A 19098-nucleotide genomic window follows, 5' to 3' on the forward strand; every position below is an offset into this window, starting at 1 on the left:
ACGCCGCCATACTGAGAGAGTTTTTGTGAAGTTGGCTTAAACAACTTTGTGTCAACTCGTTCCGCTGCAATGACGCTTTCCCGCTTCACAATACCATCCTCCTGACACTTGTTACTGCTACTGTCTGTGCACTTCACCGAAGGGTCTGTGCTGCTGCATGTGGAAATCCTATCAGAGAGAGAGCCTGGCTGACACATAGGAGCCTTTGCTTGGATTATAAAACCACAGAGTATAACAGCCTTGGTAAAATCACTGGGTTTGTTTTCCCAACATGGTTCACTATAAATCTATATCTATAGACAGGAATAATATAGCGGCGGCGGTGGGTGCTGCTGGTGGAGGCTCTGCTTGCCCTCTCACAAAACCTGACATTTACAAAACGGATTGTGGGAAGGTGATAGTGGAAGATGAACTGTTACATTTTATTGTGGTTAAAATGAAAACATTAAGCCATGATGAAATTGTTTTGCTGACAACAAACAACTGAGTGGATTGAGGAGTCCAAGCGGCTGTTGTTTGATTTATGCCCAAATACCACGCTATGCTGTGTCGCACACAAAGGCTTGGCCTCTACAGCTACTGTGTCTGTAGGCTACACGTTATGAAGGCTGGCTGCTGTGTGTGTACTCAGTGCTTCAGTCAGACAACAATGGCTTTATGTAGCCTACATAGTCATATTTGATTGGATTTGATTTTATTAGGATCCCCATTAGCTGATGCAGAAACATCAGCTACTCTTCCTGGGGTCCACACAAGACATATACAAAAAAAGAAAAACATATAAAAAAAAACATATATATAAATAAATAAAAAACAAAAATAAATAAATGTATACAAAGAAAAACAATCACAAAACATATAGGAACGAAACCATTAATACACAAAAAAACAAAAAGCATTAAAAAAATTAAAAATAGCAGGTTTCTAATCTCTAATGCGGACAGCAATTAGGTGTTGTTTCACATGTTTTTTGAACCCATTTTTATTCTGATTTTTAGAGATATGCCCTGGGAGGGAGTTCCATTCAACCATAGCTCTATACAACACTGTACGTTGTTTTGAATTTGTTTTGGCTTGTGGAATAGTGTAGTTTCCACTGGTGGCATGTCTAGTGGGGTATGTGTGTGCATTAGAACTGAGTGTGAGTTGCCTATACAAACAATCAGGGGTTTTAAGTACATTGATATTTTTCACAAATGAGAGAAGGGAAGCTTTTACCCTCTCATCTACTTTTAGCCAGAGGAGTTGGTCATGCATGACGTTTATTTTAGCTCTCATTGTGCACTGAAGGGCAAGGCATGTCATTCGGAAATCAAGGTGCAAGAGTCTGGAGGAAGACTGGGGAGAAGGAAATGCCAAAATGCCTGAAGTCCAGTGTCAAGTACCCACAGTCAGTGATGGAAGGTTGACTTTTTTGTATTAAAAACACTTTTCTTTTTTTGGTCGGATGAAATATGCACATTTTTTTAGATAGGGATTTTTGGTTTTTCTTTACTTTTTTTGCCAAAATCATCAATATTATAACAATAAAAGGCTTGAACTACTTCAGTTGTGTGTAATGAATCTAAAATATATGAAAGTCTAATGCAGGGGTGGCCAACCTGCGGCTCGCGAGCCGCATGCGGCTCTTTGCCTTGCTTCGTGCGGCTCTTCAGTTCATATCAAATTTTGTGATTATAATAATAATTTTTTTTTTCTATACTTTTTTTTTGTGTGGGCGCATGTTCGCAAACGTTTCATGCGGCTCTTATGTTCGTTTTACATGTTGTTTATTATTTCATTTTTTAATTTGTTAATGTGTATGTCTATGCCTGTTCGCAAATGTTTAATTGAGGACGCAACATAACGTTCGCAAACGCTTGGTGTGGACGCAACCTAAAACTGCCCGCTCAGCTTGGAGGGAGGTTTTCCGTGAGTAAACAATTTGTGTCAAGTTCGCTCCGAAACAGAGTGGGAGAGTTTATATTTTTTGTTGAACGTTATACCAAGCCATTCTGTCTTATATGCCAGGCGTCACTAGCGCCACTTCAGCTCACTCCATGCTAAAAGTAAGTCCCACTAAGCAACATGCATAGTAAGAGAAAAACGCTATTGTAAATTGTTATATTTTTGTTTGTGGACTTGGTTGAACTGAGAGTTTGTGTGTGAGGCAGTGCACACAATGTTCAAAATGACTGGCCTGTCGTCTGTAGGAGTCCAGTTCTGTCATTATCACAGGGGCGGCCTTAACGATCTGGGGGCCCGTTTCAAGTCCTAGTGTGGGGCCCCCCGTTTTTTTTTTTTTTACAAATAATGCAAAATTAAAAAGATTGTGGAATCCAGTTGGTTCTTCGACGGATTATGAGATAATAGGCCCCTGGACCAAGACTCTCAAAGGGTCCCCCACTCCTACCTATCCAGTCAGTTACACTGACTTTTCCACACAGATACATACAATTATTGGCAAAAAACATATTAAGAAAGTCAGTGTTTCCCAGATGATTTTGGGACACTGTGGGAGGGACCCTGGTCCTTGTTGGGGGGTCAGGGGGCATTGCACACTGGAAGAAAATGTGTACCGTTTTAAAGTAAAATGCATCAATCTGATGCACTTAGAGAGGAACATTTAGAGGCTAAATCAAATCTTGAGCTGCAGAAGGAACATTATTTTTCTTAAGCAGGCAGCATCCTTTACTCTGCAACTGCAAAAACAATAGATTGGTCTGCAGACCCATGTTATATGATGGAGAGACCCATTTCAGCAGATAAAGGGTGGATAGCTACTTTTTATGAACAGTATAGAATTTACACATAGAAAGTTTATTCCTGTATGTGTGGGGGCCTTAGAGGCCCCTCATGAAGCCCCTAAGACAGAGCTAATAATGCTGTTGCTTTACAATTGCTTTTGTATTTCTCCCCTACTAGTTGAGGGGCCCATGATGATTTATTTCCTTATATTTAGGCTACTTGCCTTTATTTTCTACTGCCCTGTGCACAATGCTGCTGTAAATGTGTTTGGTATGGTGCTGCCTTGCTGTTTGTGTTCATTTCCGAGTGGCGTGAATCTGTAATGCTGTTTTAAGGCTATTTGTTCCGTTCAGTTGCTGTTTATTTGTCTTTTGGCACAATTGTTGGCCGTGTTGTTGTTGTTTTTGTGCGGACATGAACGCTGTTGTGTCGGGTCGGGTCTGATCGCAGCCATGGTTGATTAGGGGAATAAATATATCGGGGGAGACTAGCTGCGAAGCGTTGGGCGCGTTGAACCATTTTTTGACACAAAATTATCAAGCGCCAGATCAGGTGCGTTGGGCGCTTTGGCCACCGCACCCAACGCGTTTGGTGTGTTCGCACCTTAAGGGCCCTTATGATGTTTCTGTGTGGAAACGGGGACGTTTCGGAGGAGGGGAATAATGTAACCTACTTCCTGTTAAGTGCTTTTATTATAAAGGGGCAGAACGGAAGTGTCAGCCGTGTGAATCTGACTTGGTTTTACGGCGGAGGCCCTGAGTTTTAAATGGAATGCACTTTGAATGCGGCAGACACTTTTGTGATAGGAGTCGAACGGGTCCACCCAGCCCTAAAGGATGATGGGAAATGTAGGATTACATAGCAACGGTGGTAAATACGTCGGCAAACCACCATAATAACTAACCAAATAGAGATTAGATACTTCCAATGACCAAATATAATGATATTATAATGTATTTCTGCCTAGAAATGTTTTCAAAACATATGTTTATGCACTCACTAGCTGAAGTGGGACGTATTTGTGTCACCATGGCAACCCTTGACAACAAAAATATTCTCAGTGAAAAAAAAATCAGAAAAAAGATTGGAGGGAGTGCTCTTGTCAGCTGTGTGTATGTGCTATCTTTGATTTTGCCCCGTTTATCAACACACATGTACCGCACATTTCTTGAGAATGATCAGACTTCAGACAGATCATATGAATTTGCGGGCTGTGTAGGAGTTTTATATATATATATATATATATATATATATATATATATATATATATATATATATATATATATATATATATATATATATATATATATATATATATATATATATATATATATATATATATATTCCGTTAGCCAATGGGATGAATGGTCATAGCGTCTCTATGTGATGCCATCAGGTTAATTAACCTGATGAATGAACCTATTAATTAATATTAATATGCGCATTCCCAGGGCTTCATATATACCGCGGGTGGATTACATTGAAATGAGTTGAAAACCCCCCTGCGTGGAATGAAGAGGCACACGGGTACCCTTTGGCGAGAGCAGCTAACGCCAAAAGCCCTTGACCAAGCGGAGCTTTTCGACGAGTTCGGAGTGAGACTGTGTTGCACTGGGTGCCACAGGGAGTGCGGTTTTTATCCAGAGAGGAGGGGGGACAGGGCCTAATCCACTTGGCCAGTAGAACGGCCACTTTTAGAATTCAGTTTGTTCCAAAGTTCCTGTCTGGTCCGACAGAGTTGATGTGGAGGAATGTGGTCAGCTTCATCCTCAGACATGTACAGTGGCGTTTCTAGGTGTAAAAAACAGGTGGGGCTCACAACAAAAAGGGGGGTCCCCCCCCAAGAAAAATTTGAGCTTCAAAGACACTGTTTCTCGCATTCTGGCGATTTTATAAACACCACTAAAGGCCAAAAACACCACTTAAGGCCAAAAACGTCAGACTATGAAGCATGAGACGATGAGAGGAGGAGTAAGGATTTATCCTATGTTTATTTCCTTCTTTAACATGCACAGCAGTATACAGATCCCAGGAAAATAACAGTAGCAATATTCGGCTCATGATGACACGCTAAACAGCTGTTGCAACCGGCGAATAGCAGCTGTTTAATAACGTGCATAAATTATAATTTATAGAGATCGGGAAACTCCATGCACTTACTCACAAGGGCAATGCAAACAAACTCAGGGAGAGCACGTTTCAACCGTGTATTGAGGTGGTTACTGCGGCAACGCGCACGCTCACACAACAGAGAGAGAAAGAAAAAGAAACTTCACTAAACAGGCGCTCCGGCTGACTGGCGTGACGGCGTTAACTGACAGTTATAATGTCATCCACACTGACTCTTACCTTTCTCGCATTTTCACACTTTTTTTGGATTAGGTTAAAATGGTATTAATAAGGTAATTATACTCTAAAATGCAAGACAGACCCACCAGGAGTAAAAACAAACAATGTGTTCAATCTCATAATATTATGTGAAATATCACATAATATCAACCAATCAAATCATTCGGACCGAACGATTTGATTTGCCGACAGACCTGTCTGTTTGCGGTCTGCTTCTATATTGCGCGTCCTCAACTAGAGGGTTTGTTTTGATTCCACGGCAGAACAAAACTAATGGCTGTAACACGCGAGTAGCGACCATTGTAGAAAAGACCCCGACGTTCATAAGTTACAGTGTTGTTATTTCTTACAGTGTGTTAAGATGTGTTTTGTTCAGTGTGGATAGCAGTCAGTTAGGGCCGTGACGTCAGTCGGACAGAGAGCCTGTTTAGTAAGTTTCCTTTCTCTTCTCCCTCGGTCAGATTCCACATGGAAACGTGTTTATCTGAGTTTAAATGTGAATCACCCGTGTGTGAGTATGTACATGCAGTCCCGATCGCTGTTATAATATAGTTTGCATGTTATTAACGGCTGCGATTCGCGGGTTGCAACAGCTGTTGTAACGTCTCCTCATGAGCAGAGTTTAAACCTTTGTTCGTTTCCCGCGATCTATATGCGACTGTGCCTGTAAAAGAAGGAAAATAAAGAGCGGATAAAACCCTACTCCTCCTCTCCTAGTCTCATGCTTATAATCTGACGCCTTTGGCCATAAGTGGTGTTCTGGCCGACACCTCTGAAGTGAAACCAGTGATACAAGCATGGAATGAGGGGGTGGGGCATTGGAGGGAGGCGGGATGGTATGATAGTGCTGTAATTCTCAATTGCAGGATCGGTAAGAGTCCCTTTAACATTCAGTAACGATAACGGCGTTGTAACGATGGAAAAAGTAATTAGTTAGATTACGCCGTTACTGAAAAAAGAACGGCGTTACCTAACGCCGTTATTTTAAACAGCGTTATTCCCAACACTGCTCCTAAAGTAGAATTCTCAAATTACGTGATGTGGTAAATTACCACACAGTACAAATTATTTACAAGGCTTAAAAAAAAAGCCTTCCTAACAGTTTACAAGTAATGTTTGAAGACAGAGAAGTTTCGCATGATTTAAGAAGAAAAGGTAAATTCACTGAGAAAAATATACGGACCACACTTAAATCCTTTTCGATTTCTGTAAATGGTATTAAGCTGTGGAATGGACTTGATGAAGTTGTCACAGGGAGTTGCAGTTTGCGCAATTTCAAAGCAAATTATGTTTCAAAAATTATTGAAAATTACAGACTAATAACCTGAGCACAATGTCAATGTCACTTTCATAACAATATTGTAACGAATAATACAGGCCAGCAGACAGACTTGTTTTTGAATACTTTTGCAGAAGTGTTTAGACTACCAGTTAAGTAATGGAACAGGCCAAATACAAGGCCACTTCACACTTTATACACTTGGCATTGTCACAGAAAAACTGAACTGTGCTGAACTGATCTTAAAAGCTGAAGCAATTAGATTAAAATTGATTGTGTATTGGACTGCAGATTCTTAAAAAATATTTTATATATATATATATATATATAAAAATTGTTTTGTTTGTTTTATTTTTATTTTCTGTAACAGTAACTGAATCCGAATTTGATGAAAATGGGGGCGGGACCTGATAAGCCTTTGGCTTCTTCCGTCTCCCTTCGGACAACACAAAGTATGATGTATGAATATTTGCAAGAGAAAATTGTGTATTGTGTGGAATTGTCCGAAAGAATAATAAATAAATAAAGCACTTACTTCAACTTAACTTTCCATAATCCTTATTAGCACTTTTCTGAAGGTTATTACAGAAGGATTTGTTCATATGTTGTTCATTGTCATATTTATGAGACATTTTCATCTTAAACACATGCATTTTTAAGACCTGTTCATAGAATTTTTTTTAAATATAAAATTCAAAAAGGCGGTGCCAACCATCTGACTCAGTTGCTTCACCTAGTGGCAGAATAGCATCACAAGACATTCCCAAACTAAAGATGTAGGCTGTGTTCGAAAAGCCCTAGGACATTAGTCCTACTCATACTAAAAGCCCTACTAACGGCCTACTCATACTACCCGCTAACGGCCTACTCATACTACCCGCCCCACAATCGATTTCGTCTTTTCAAACTTCACTAAAGTATTTTTCTTTAAATTCTCTATTGCTTCTGTATGAACCTCGCACACTCAATCGATGGTTAAGTAGACAGTATTTCGTACATCATGTTAAGTATGTCGGAGGGGAGTTACACAGCCGTAGATCTGCATCCAACATGTGCTTTTGTTTATGTTTTGTTCCAAGTAGAAGTCACGTGACTCTTTCATAACAAAAGAAAAAAACCTCACCAAGAAAACTTTCTGGAGAGCAGAGTGAGTGTGTGTGTGTGTGTGTGTATGCCGCAGAGAAAGGGAGAGTGAGTGTGTGCTGTCGAGAAAGGGAGAGTGAGTGTGCTGTCGAGAAAGGGAGTGTGGGTGTGTGTGTGTGTATGCTGTCGAGAGAGGGAGAGTGTGCTGCAGAGAAAGACGGGCTTTTTCTGCTGAGGGTCAAAAGTTATTGTGACCTCACTGCTACAAGAGCACACACACTGACAGACACGGGTAAGTGTGACTTCAGTGAGTGAACTGTTGGCGCTGAGTTTTGATCTTCAATCTGTGTTCTATTCTTTGGGTGCGGCTGTGATTCAAACCAAACTTTATTTAGATTATACAACAACAGAACGTCTCTGTAACTAAACGCCAGTTGTTGGGGAAGCTACTGGAAGGAGAATATAGCTTTGTAAGCTACCAAGCTTCACTAGAGAGGAATCTAGTTTGGTTAACTAGGAACAAGTGGATAAAGGAGAAGTAAGTGATATTTTTCTGTTAATATACAGTCCCCTCCATAAGTATCGGAACAGTGACGCCAATTGCTCATGATACCAAACATACAAGCTCATCTGTGCAACACGGTGGAGGCAATGTCATAGCTTGGGCTTGCATGGCTTCTTCTGGGACGGGCTCATTATTCTTCATTGATGATGTGACACATGATGGCAACAGCAAAATTAACTCTAAATCTACAGAAACATTTTGTCTGCCAATATAAGGAAAGATGCAACCAAACTGATTGGAAGATCCTCCATCATGCAGCAAGATAATGACCCAAAACACAACAAAGGAGTTAATCAGGGGCACAAAGTGGAAGGTTTTAGACTGGCCAAGTCAATCTCCAGACTTGAACCCTATAGAGCAGGGGTGTCAAACTCTGGCCCGCGGGCCAAATCTGGCCCGTTTCAATATTTAATCTGGCCCGCGAACCAATTCGGCAAATCCATTCAATTTGGCCCGCGAAAAATAAATAAATAAATATCATGATTTTTTTTTTTTTTTCATGCGGAGCCTGTGCCATATTGGCACGTCGCACACGCTCCCAACCGTTAGGACACTCGCATAGCTTACCACTAGGAATGTCTGCTGAAAGTTCCACAGCTCAGGATTTTAAGCCATGAATTGATGAACTTGCATTGAAGAAAAGATGTCAGTTTTCTAATGGCTGTAAATAGGCCAATCTATGGGGCTAAATAGCATGCTAATATGATGATTGATTGTGTCAACTGTCTAAGGATGAATGCTAACATTATCTGGTTTCTAACTTTAGCCTGAAGTTACAATATAGCTCACTAACTAACGTTAGATACCCGCTGATAGCCCACCCCTTCTGTTTCCAATGGTGGCTTTGCATTTCATTACCAATGTAAAGTGACATAAATAGTTAACACTGGTGCTGGGTCATGATTCCTATAAAAAAAACGTGATATGTTTTGAATGTGCAGAAAGTTTTGAAAAATCCAAGAGAAAACATATTGTGGCTCAATCCAGAATGCCTGAGAGCCTTACTGCATTATAGTCCTTTATAATTGTTTCACCAGGAACCTGAATGTTGTCTTTTCCTTTACAAAAATAAAGACATTTCCACAATAAATTGACGCAGAAAAGGCACAGAAAACCAAAACAGAAAAATCCACCAGAATACAGGAAATTAAGTGTTTGTCGCACAAAAATTTCTGGGGGAGCACCCCCATACCTCCCACATATAATTTGTCCCCCAAAATATGTAAACAAAATCTAGCCTATGCCTCGTATGTACGCAGGTTATATACCTAGATGTTGTTTGATTTTAGGATTAAAAAGAAGGCATGTCAGTAAGCGACATGTCTGGCCCTTCGTGTGATTATCATGTCGTAATTCGGCCCTTTGTGAAAATGAGTTTGACACCCCTGCTATAGAGCATGCATTTTACCTGCCAAAGAGGAGACTTAAGAGAGTTACCCCCTTACACAAACAGCAACTGAAAGAGGCTGCGGTGAAAGCCTGGAAAAGCATCATAAAAGAAGAATGCAAAAGTTGTGTGATGTCAATGGGTCACAGGCTTGATGCAGTTATTGCAAGCAAAGGATTTGCCTCAGAATATTACGTTTTATTCACTTTAATTTATTTAAAGTCTATCTGTTCCAATACTTCTGCTCGCCTAAAAATGTGGTGTTCCTTTTCAAATAATGCTATCTTCTAAGTTGTGTATCAGATCCAGATGTAAATACCTGGAAATGAAAGCTGAAATGTTGAGCTATTGTCTCATATTCATCTTTTGGTGTCAAACCCAAATGTTTCCAGTCTGCAGCAAAAATAAAGGAATTGGCCTCACTGTTCCGATAATTATGGAGGGGACTGTACATGTAACATTTCTCTATATTCATACAGCAATCACTTAAACAGTATGCACAGTTCATTACACAGGTCTCCCAGTCATTCAGCTTTGCAGTAATTGCCAGTTAAACCTTTGAGTAGCCCGCTCGTTTTTATCCAATCAGGAGGCAGAGCGCTATAAAGAGGCGGGTCTCTGTGCCAGTTAACGATGACTCGCTGCTCTCCATCGCGGCACTATCTGATGAAGACGGCTATGTGTTCATGTGGTGGTGACGTAGGGACGAGGGAGGGGACTGCTATCTGGAGTCACTGACAGGAACCTAGCTAAAAGTACACTATCGCTTACTGAGAAATCGTGGATTCAAGGAGGAGTAGGAGTCCGTCAGCGGATAGATAGAGAGAAAGAGATACTTTATCGTAAAAATCGTGAATCTCCCACACCCAAACCACGACCCACTGGGGAATAGAATATAATGTTTATTGTCATTGCATATCAGGTATCCAATGAAATTACAGTGTTTCTTCAGCCAGTGCATAATAAATATTAAAAAGAAAACGGTAAACTAGTAAGACAGGAATAAGTTAATTAATTAAATATAGCATAGTATAAAAGGAGAGAAATAACAATATATACAGTATACAGTTAGCCATCAATGCACACACACATTTTATGAGTTCAAGGACCTGATGGCACAAGGGGAAAAAACTATTGTTAAAGGTCTCATATTATACACTTTTCTGTCAATATTATATGGTCTTAGAGGTCCCTAATACGTTTTTCTTTTGTTGTTTGCTGAAAAAAACATCAATCAGATAATTTATTGTAGTATGCCTCTATACCCTGATTTTCAGCTAATCTCACAATGGCCTATTTTTTAAACCGAGCTGCAGCTCCCCTCGTTTTATATACAATCTATGAGCTCCCCCCGCCCCTGTCCGGAAGCGAAGCCATTGGCCTCACCCGCCTCTGTCCATAGGTCCATAGCTTGCTGTGCCACCACGGTTAGTTTTACCCGTGAGAAGAACCATGTCTAGTGCTAGTAACGCAGGAGCTCAGCCGCACTTTGAACAGTTTGACATGACCGATCCTTGTCTACATGAAAGACTACAGTATGTTCATACAGATGCACTGACAGCCACAAGCTAATGGAAATGGTATGTTCACAATAAAAATGCAGCAAAAGATGGGGGCTACTGCGAAGCTACTCGGGGGCTAACGGTTAAAAATAACACTTAAATCAGTGAAAAAAATTTGTTTCATAGTTTGACTTCTATACTATTACCTTCCAATGCTTTGTCTTGCTAGAAACGAGGCAGTCAGACTGCTGTGGGGAATATAAATAGTTTATTATGAGAAAAAGATCGATGCTTTTCCCAAAGCTAGCATGGGAGCTAGCGGCTAAAAATATCACTAAAATCAGTGAAAAAATTAGTTTCGAAGTTTGACGACTACACTACTACCTTCCAATGCTTTGTCTTGCTAAAAACGAGGCATTGCCAGACTGGTGTGGGGAATATGAATAGGTTATTATGAGCAAAAGCTGGATGCTTGTCCCAAAGCTAATAGCTATACACAGTCATGCAAAAATCCCAATAAAAACATTTATTTTAGTTTCACCGTTTGAAAAAAAGCACAAGTAGCTTCCTATCCGTTGTGTTATTAAAACCGAGGCATTAATAGACTGCTGTGGTTAAGATAAATTAGTGGATTATGAGCAAAAGGCTACTGTGTTGGTTTATGCAACATTTAGCATGATTTGCTGTACTACAGGCATCTTGTTGCTTAGCGGGGAAAACAAGATGGAGGTGAAGGAATATTTTTCCAGAGGATCTCGGGGCCGTGGACCAATAAGAAATAGGGGGGTGGGGTTATCATAGACTACTGCACGGTGGAAGTTTCTGGTTACTAATGTGGGGGGAAGTGGCTTCTTCTCGCTATGACGACATCTCGAGAAGAATTCTAAACGGAGTACATTGGGGGGAGGGGTGGGGGATTTAAGAAAGGGGGAGAGTGAGAAAAGGAGAGTTTTCTTTTTTTTGATACTTTGGCAGTCTCTAGGCACACCGTGCAACCATATTTATATTCAAAAACATCGAAAAAGTGCATTTTGGATAATATGGGAGCTTTAAGTCTAACGGCCTCCACACACATCCTACCTCAACTGCGCGTCTACCTCGCGTCTGTGTCTTACTTTTTGTCACTAACCGTGTAACCAACCTCAGACGCACTGCTGATGCACGTCGGAGGCACGTCTGCAGTGACGCTCCCCTTTACCTCAGGAGGCTCGCCTATTTTTTTCTGAGAGCCGCGCGTCTCTCTCGGGTCTCTCTGCTTTAACTGATAGAGAAATACTCTGCTGCGAGTCATATTGACTTCATACAGGCAGCTTTCGCTGTAGTTTCACCATTTCCTGGTGTGTCCCTTTCAAAATAAGACTTCCAAGCGAAAATTCAAAAAAAGAAAAAGGCAATGGGGCGCACGGATTACTGTCCAGACTCAATATTAGACTCAATATAAATCATATGCATCATAAATGACACGAAAGAACTTCATTTTTAATGGGAATTATCTATGAAAACTCTATGTAGAAAGATAGGGCTTTTAGAAGCAGCGCTGCAGCAGCAGCTGCTGCTGAGACGTTCCATGTGTGTCCGAGAAAAGTCCGAGAGACGCAGCAGTAAGGTAAGGCGACGCGCTCCAGAGGTAGACGCAGGATGTGTGTGGAGGCCGTAACCACTGCTTGAAAGTATCTGGATGTTGCAGTATCCATTATGTGTCTGTTCCTACCTTCTCTGATTCACAGCCCAGTGAAAGTTTTGACCTGGTTCTGAAGATGCTGGACATGGTTCACACACTGATGGTTCTGTTGTTGTTGCTGTGGAACTCGGGTAGGAACTGAAAGACCAAAACTACTTACTCTTCAAGATAACTTTGCCTTTTTTCTTTATTTAAAAAAAAATCATAATAGGGGAGAACGGGGGAATCTGAGGCATCGGGTAATGAACCACCCCCTGTATCTAGGCAATGGAAAACATTTGTGGTCATGTGAGATATATGTTTTCAAGCCCCTCTCATGTCCCCATGGCCCTGAAAGAGAGGACCTCATGGTGCTGTGGTAAGCATGTTTTTTTCACCAAAATAGGTATTTTGCATGTAAAAGTACATTTTCTTGCTGTCAACTTAATCAACTGTTGTGCCAAAGCAAATGTATTCACGTAGAAAAACTTTTATCATACGTGTTGATGAACCACCAACATATAAAAACCATGTGATGATATTAGCTAAAGATTAGCCTGAAATGCTAAGAGAGGTAGTTTTTTCTCAAATTGTGGTGGTGGGGGAAAGTGAGTCAAATGCTGTGGGGGAAAGTGAGACACTGTCTCACTTTCCCCCACCATGAGGCACAAGTTAAGTTTAGTCTTAAACATATTCTAATGTAATATTACATAACATATGTTTTATTTTAATGTCATACACATTGTAGAAAAGCCATCATGCCAAGGAAATACACCAGGAAGACGACCCGGGGCAACCACACGGAAAGAGCACCTTCTCATCTTTCCCTGTAACCTTCAGGGCTGGAATTTAGAGTAGGCCTAGTTGTTGTAGAGTATGACAGGCTGATGTTATTATCCAGTTGGGTCTTCTCCTGTGTTCTGAGTCCCAGGCTGTTCTTGCTGGTTCTGATTTTCCTATGCTTTGACCCCCAGACACAAGCTGGCTCTAAGGGTCCTGTGTTCTGACCCCCAGACTGTGTTCTAATCTAACTGGTTCTATCTTTCATTTGAATCTTATTAAAACATTTTGAATTATAATATGTTGTATTTGATTTTGTTCAGAGTTAATTTCAAGTGAAAATTTGCTTTGCTTAATTGACCAAACCCCATCATTATTTTACTAGTCCGACATTAGTTCTGGAATGTGTGGCTAGCTTTCAGGTTTCTAACTGTTACAATATGTGTTGTTATGGTAGTTTCAGAGTGAACAAAGTAAGTGGATCAGTTTACCCCTAGCTGGTTCACTTTACCCCCTTGATTTTTCTGGTCTGTCTCAGTTTACCCTAGCCTGGCTCCGCCCGCCCGCCTACTTCCGGCCAAATTTCAATTTCCCTTCAGTAGTCAGTCTGGGTGTACAGTGCATTTTCCCAGTTCTCCGGAGAATCTACAATCGTCCAATCAGCGAACAGAGCGAGTGGCTGAGAACGATGACGTCGAAGTCGCGCTCCAGTTTCAGTTGAATGCTGCGTTCCTTTATACTCGGAAGAAGGAGATTTCCGACTTGGTAGTTCCGAGTTCAGAAGCCGGCTCATGACACACGTGACGACCAAACGTGATGCGATTGGTTGGCTAATCCAGAGTGGCACTGGGCAGATCCAATAGTTTTAAACTTCGACAGACACCCGCCTCCAAGTGAGTGAACGTTTGTCAATTACAGCACAACCAGACCTTCTATACAAATGAAATGAAGTACGATGGTCTGGTTGGACCAGGCTAAGTTTACCCCACAGCTGGGGTAAAATGAGCCACATGACAACTTTTTTTAAAACTATCATATTTTCACTGCCATTTGTGTTGAACAAATTCTGCTAATGCCAATGTCTAGGAAACATCCTGAATTAATGGGAAATGTGTAAATTTGAGTGATAAATTATTTTAGCTCGCTTAGAGGGAAGCAAATGTAAAAAGTGGCTCAGATTACCCCGTTCTCCCCTATATATTTTATTATCACTTCATATTTAAGTAATTACTTAATTTGTATTCTTAATAAGATGGTGCAAATGTCTGTTTGTGTAAGTTGTAAAAAAACAACCAAAAAACATCAATAAACATAAAAAAAACTATATAGCTACTCTTACAATAAGAAGATTTTCCTTGCATTTATTCTCTACCCCATTGAATGCGAACTGGTTCTCAGAAGGTTCACAAGTTGGGCTGTCACACCAGTAAGGCTCTTAATTTGATGCCAGTCATTTTCTCATTTGCAGACTCAGGGTTCGGGGCAGAAGAAATCCACAATCACAACGGTATGTAGACCCTAAATTATAAATGGAGAATAACATAGCCTTGTGTGAGTGTACTCTGCCTTGTGTTAATTGACAAATAAAGCAACTTAAACAACATGAAAAAGTAGTTTTATAATAAATTATATCACTGTCCAAATGTTTAAATATTTTTTTTCTCTTTATCAGTTATTGTGTATTTGATGTATTTGAATTGTATATTGTGTGTTGTTTTTGCTTTGCATTTATTTGACTCAACATCATTGTAAATGAGGGTCAGTCACACACACACACACACACACACACCTCAATTGATCTCTTGAGTATAAATAAAAGTTCAATGAAAAAATTAAAATTTCTTGTTTTGCTGATGACTCTTTTGTTTACATTCAGAGACGTTCCGATTGGTGGAAGGTTCGAGTCGATGTTCTGGATCTCTTGAGATGAACTATGAGGGAGAATGGAGACCAGTTCAAGGCTCTCAGTTCACCTTAAAGAAAGCATCGGTGGTTTGTAGAGCGCTGGACTGTGGCTCTGCTCTCTCAGCGGGAGAGACAAAGGCTTCGTCGCATAGATACTACATGTGGAGGATCAGCTCCGACTGTGAGTGGTCTGGACCTGATCTAAAGGAATGTGTGAGGCCAAGTCTCTACACTATCAGTCTGGACATCACATGCTCAGGTAGGGGCCACCATCTCTGACAGTAATAGGTGTTTTCAAACAGTTGGAGCATTTGATTAAGAGAACTGCCAGCGTCGCACTTGTGTGGTTCTTGAGCGGTGACGCAATCACTGTGTGTCCCGTGCCATAATAAGTAATCTACCACAGGTGCGCAAGGCACACACATGAGACGCCAACAGAAATAGTTTTCAACCGCTCGGTACCACTCAGTATTAACGCATCAGTTTTGAAACGAAAAGAAAGCGAATAAGTGACGCTGGTTTTGATTTGTTTATTTGGTTTTGAACTAACAGTTTTGGATGCATGGGGGCGCCCTTAGCTCAGTTGCTAGGGCGTCCCCCACGGGGCGGGCCTAGCAGCAGACCCGGGTTCGATTCCCGCCCGCGGTCGTTCTCTGCATGTCACTCCCCTCTTTGCCCCATTTCACCTCAGTCTCTGCACTATCAATAAAGCATAAAAATGCCTAAAAAATATCTTTAAAAAAAAACAGTTTTGGATGCATGCATTGGCTTTGAGTTTGTTTGTTTGATTACTTTGATACCGCATACACTCGCAACACACACACACGTTCATTCGTTTATTAATTCATGAAGTCACACTACAACCTGCCCATCTTCAATCAAAACAAGTAAGTGATGCTGCAATGTGTAGACTAGTCCGTCCCGAGGCGTTTATAGGCTTTACATTGTTTTATGTTTGAAAGCCATGACACAAACAGTTGTGGTTTTATGGTTATAACGGACCTGAAAAGAAGACAGGCAAATTTAAACTATTCAGCTGGAATATTGAGGAAAAGGCAAGATCAGAGGTGACAACTTTTTGCAACAGTTGGTAAATGATGTTGCCTATGGACCTGGACTTACTCCGGGATTTAAACCCTAGATTCCTGTACCAGAGTGTACGTACTAAGCCATCCAGCTGCAAATGTAGTTCTGTAATTTTTATGTTATTTAATTGTTTTATTTCTGTATATAGGGGAGAACGGGGGAATCTGAGGCATCGGGTAATGTGAGCCACCCCCTGTATCTAGGCAACGGAAAACATTTTTGGTCATGTGAGATATATCTTTTCAAGCCCCTCTCATTTCCCCATGGTCCTGAAAGAGAGGACCTCATGGTGCTATGGTAAGCATGTTTTTTTCACCAAAATAGGTATTTTGCATGTAAAAGTACATTTTCTTGCTGTCAACTTAATCAACTGTTGTGCCAAAGCAAATGTGCTCACGTAGAAAAACTTCTATCATACGTGTTGATGAACTACCAACATTTAAAAACCATGTGATGATATTAGCTAAAGATTAGCCTGAAATGCTAAGAGAGGTCGTTTTTTCTCAAATTGTGGTGGTGGGGGAAAGTGAGCCAAATGCTGTGGGGGAAAGTGAGGCACTGTCTCACTTTCCCCACCCATGAGGCACAAGTTAAGTTTAGTCTTAAACATATTTTAATGTAATATTACAGAACAATGTCATACACATTGTAGAAAAGCCATCATGCCAAGGAAGACGACCTGGGGCAACCACACGGAAAGAGCACCTTCTCATCTTTCCCTGTAACCTTCAGGGCTGGAATGTAGAGTAGGCCTAGTTGTAGAGTATGACAGGCTGATGTTATAATCCAGTTGGGTCTTCTCCTGTGTTCTGAGTCCCAGGCTGTTCTCGCTGGTTCTGATTTTCCTATGCTTTGACCCCCAGACACAAGTTGGCTCTAAGGGTCCTGTGTTCTGACCCCCAGACTGTGTTCTTATCTAACTACTTCTATCTTTCATTTGAATCTTATTAAAACCTTTTGAATGACTTTCAAGTGTTTAGAAAATTTGCTTTGCTTAATTGACCAAACCCCAAGAAACCCAAAGAAATCATTCTTTTACGAGTCCAACATTAGTTCTGGAATGTGTGGCTAGCTTTCAGGATTATAACTGTTGTAACAATATGTGTTGTTATGGTAGTTTCAGAGTGGAAAAAGTAAGTGGATCAGTTTACCCCCTTGATTTTTCTGGTCTGTCTCAGTTCACCCCACATGACAACTTTTTTTAAAACAATCATATTTTCACTGCACTTTATCTTGAAAAAATTCTGCTAATGCCCATTTCTAGGAAACATCCTGAATTAATGGGAAATGTGTAAATTTGAGTGATAAATCATTTTAGCTCGCTTAGAGGGGAGCAAATGTAAAAAGTGGCTCAGATTACCCCGTTCTCCCCTATATATATTTTTTTTTCTTCACTTTTCTAATGTATATTCTATAATAATTTATGTATTTTAATCTTGATGAGTTTCATTACCCAGTAAAGCACTTTGAATGGCCTTGTGTCTGAATTGTGCTATAGAAATTATCTTGCCTTATAAGAACTATAATAGTTCACGTTTACAGGAGTTTCTTCCAACTAAGTTTCTAGAACTATGAAATGTTTCCTGTATTCCAAAAAACACTTAATGTTATTTAGACGAGGGCTGGGCGATATGGGCTAAAATCAATATCTCGATATTTTTTTTACTATATCTCGATACACAATATATATCTTGATATATTTCAAATCTCCTCTATGGCACATCCTAAATGCTCAATTTAATTATTTTTTGCATAACATCACACCAGTAATATGATTTAAATTGTCCTGCAAAATGTGTCTGCACTAACGATGCATCAGGCTACATGAAACAACATCTTGTTTATATTCTTTAGTGCTTTCTATTGGAACAATTTGAAACTTGCACATGGCAAAGCGTTTGTACATTGTATTGATTATTCCACATCCTTCCACTCCCATACAATGGATCCAGCATTATTTTATTTGGAAACAGTTTTTTCCATCATCTGTTAAGCTGTAAACTGAGAACACTAATTATGACTCATTACAACCACTTACTAATTGTTTATCACCACTAACCCCCTGAAGATAGCAGCCACACTTTAAATGCAGAACAGGTTTTTCTCCATAATAGTAGTCTATGTGTATAAAAGGCTCTAACATTTATAATGGTTACTGTCGCTTTAAGAGCAGTTGCTCCCAGTCTATAATGTACAAGTTAAGTTTTGTTTTCTGCCTGTTAGTCCGAGAGAGAGAGATTCATGCGAGCGCCCAACAGCAGGTGGCTCATCGTCCCTCTGTTACCTGCCTTATTGTTTAATTAGCCCTCCTGCATTTTCACTAAAACACTATGTTTTATTTTATAAAAAATACTCGCCAATGTAGCCTACTTTACATAGACTTTTAGTTGATAAACGGTGTGCACCTCCCTTGGTGCTGACATGGACCTATTATAAGAGGCTGCCCGTAATAAATGTGATACCGTGGTTGTGTGACGTTGGACCAAAAACTCTCCGTGAAGTCGGAGTAATCCGCCCCCCGGCGCTCGTTCGCCTTCCTCTCATAAGGACCAGGCTCTGTACAGCAGCCGCTTATGCTGTCAAGCGCCCGCCTCCCCCGTTCTTTCGCATGTGTAGCCACTAGCCTTCCTCTAATAAGGACCAGGGCAGGCTGTGCTGTGTACAGCGGCCGCCTCCCCCGGTCGTTTGCCTGTGTAGCCTTCTTCTCATAAAGCATGGACCTACAAAAAAGGTCCATGCTATGAACGACGGCCACCATCGCTGTCTTTCGCGCCC

At 40.6% G+C, this 19098-nt stretch overlaps 1 protein-coding gene across 1 annotated transcript in view; it reads left to right on the forward strand.

Annotated features, from left to right (window-relative positions):
• Positions 1-7600: 7600 nt before the first annotated feature.
• LOC307261225 (scavenger receptor cysteine-rich type 1 protein M130-like) overlaps positions 7601-19098 on the forward strand; it is a gene marked incomplete at its 3' end in the record, with an annotated part of 83032 nt that continues 71534 nt past the window's right edge. Inside the window, exons 1-4 of the mRNA XM_080041716.1 lie at positions 7601-7730; positions 12620-12704; positions 14801-14839; positions 15209-15496. Coding sequence (XP_079897842.1) covers positions 12650-12704; positions 14801-14839; positions 15209-15496 — 382 coding nt within the window. The 5' untranslated portion in view covers positions 7601-7730; positions 12620-12649. The remainder of the gene's footprint in view (positions 7731-12619; positions 12705-14800; positions 14840-15208; positions 15497-19098) is intronic.

This window comes from Ammodytes marinus, assembly GCF_949987685.1.
Source record: "Ammodytes marinus genome assembly, chromosome: 14".
Lineage (NCBI taxonomy): Eukaryota > Metazoa > Chordata > Actinopteri > Uranoscopiformes > Ammodytidae > Ammodytes > Ammodytes marinus.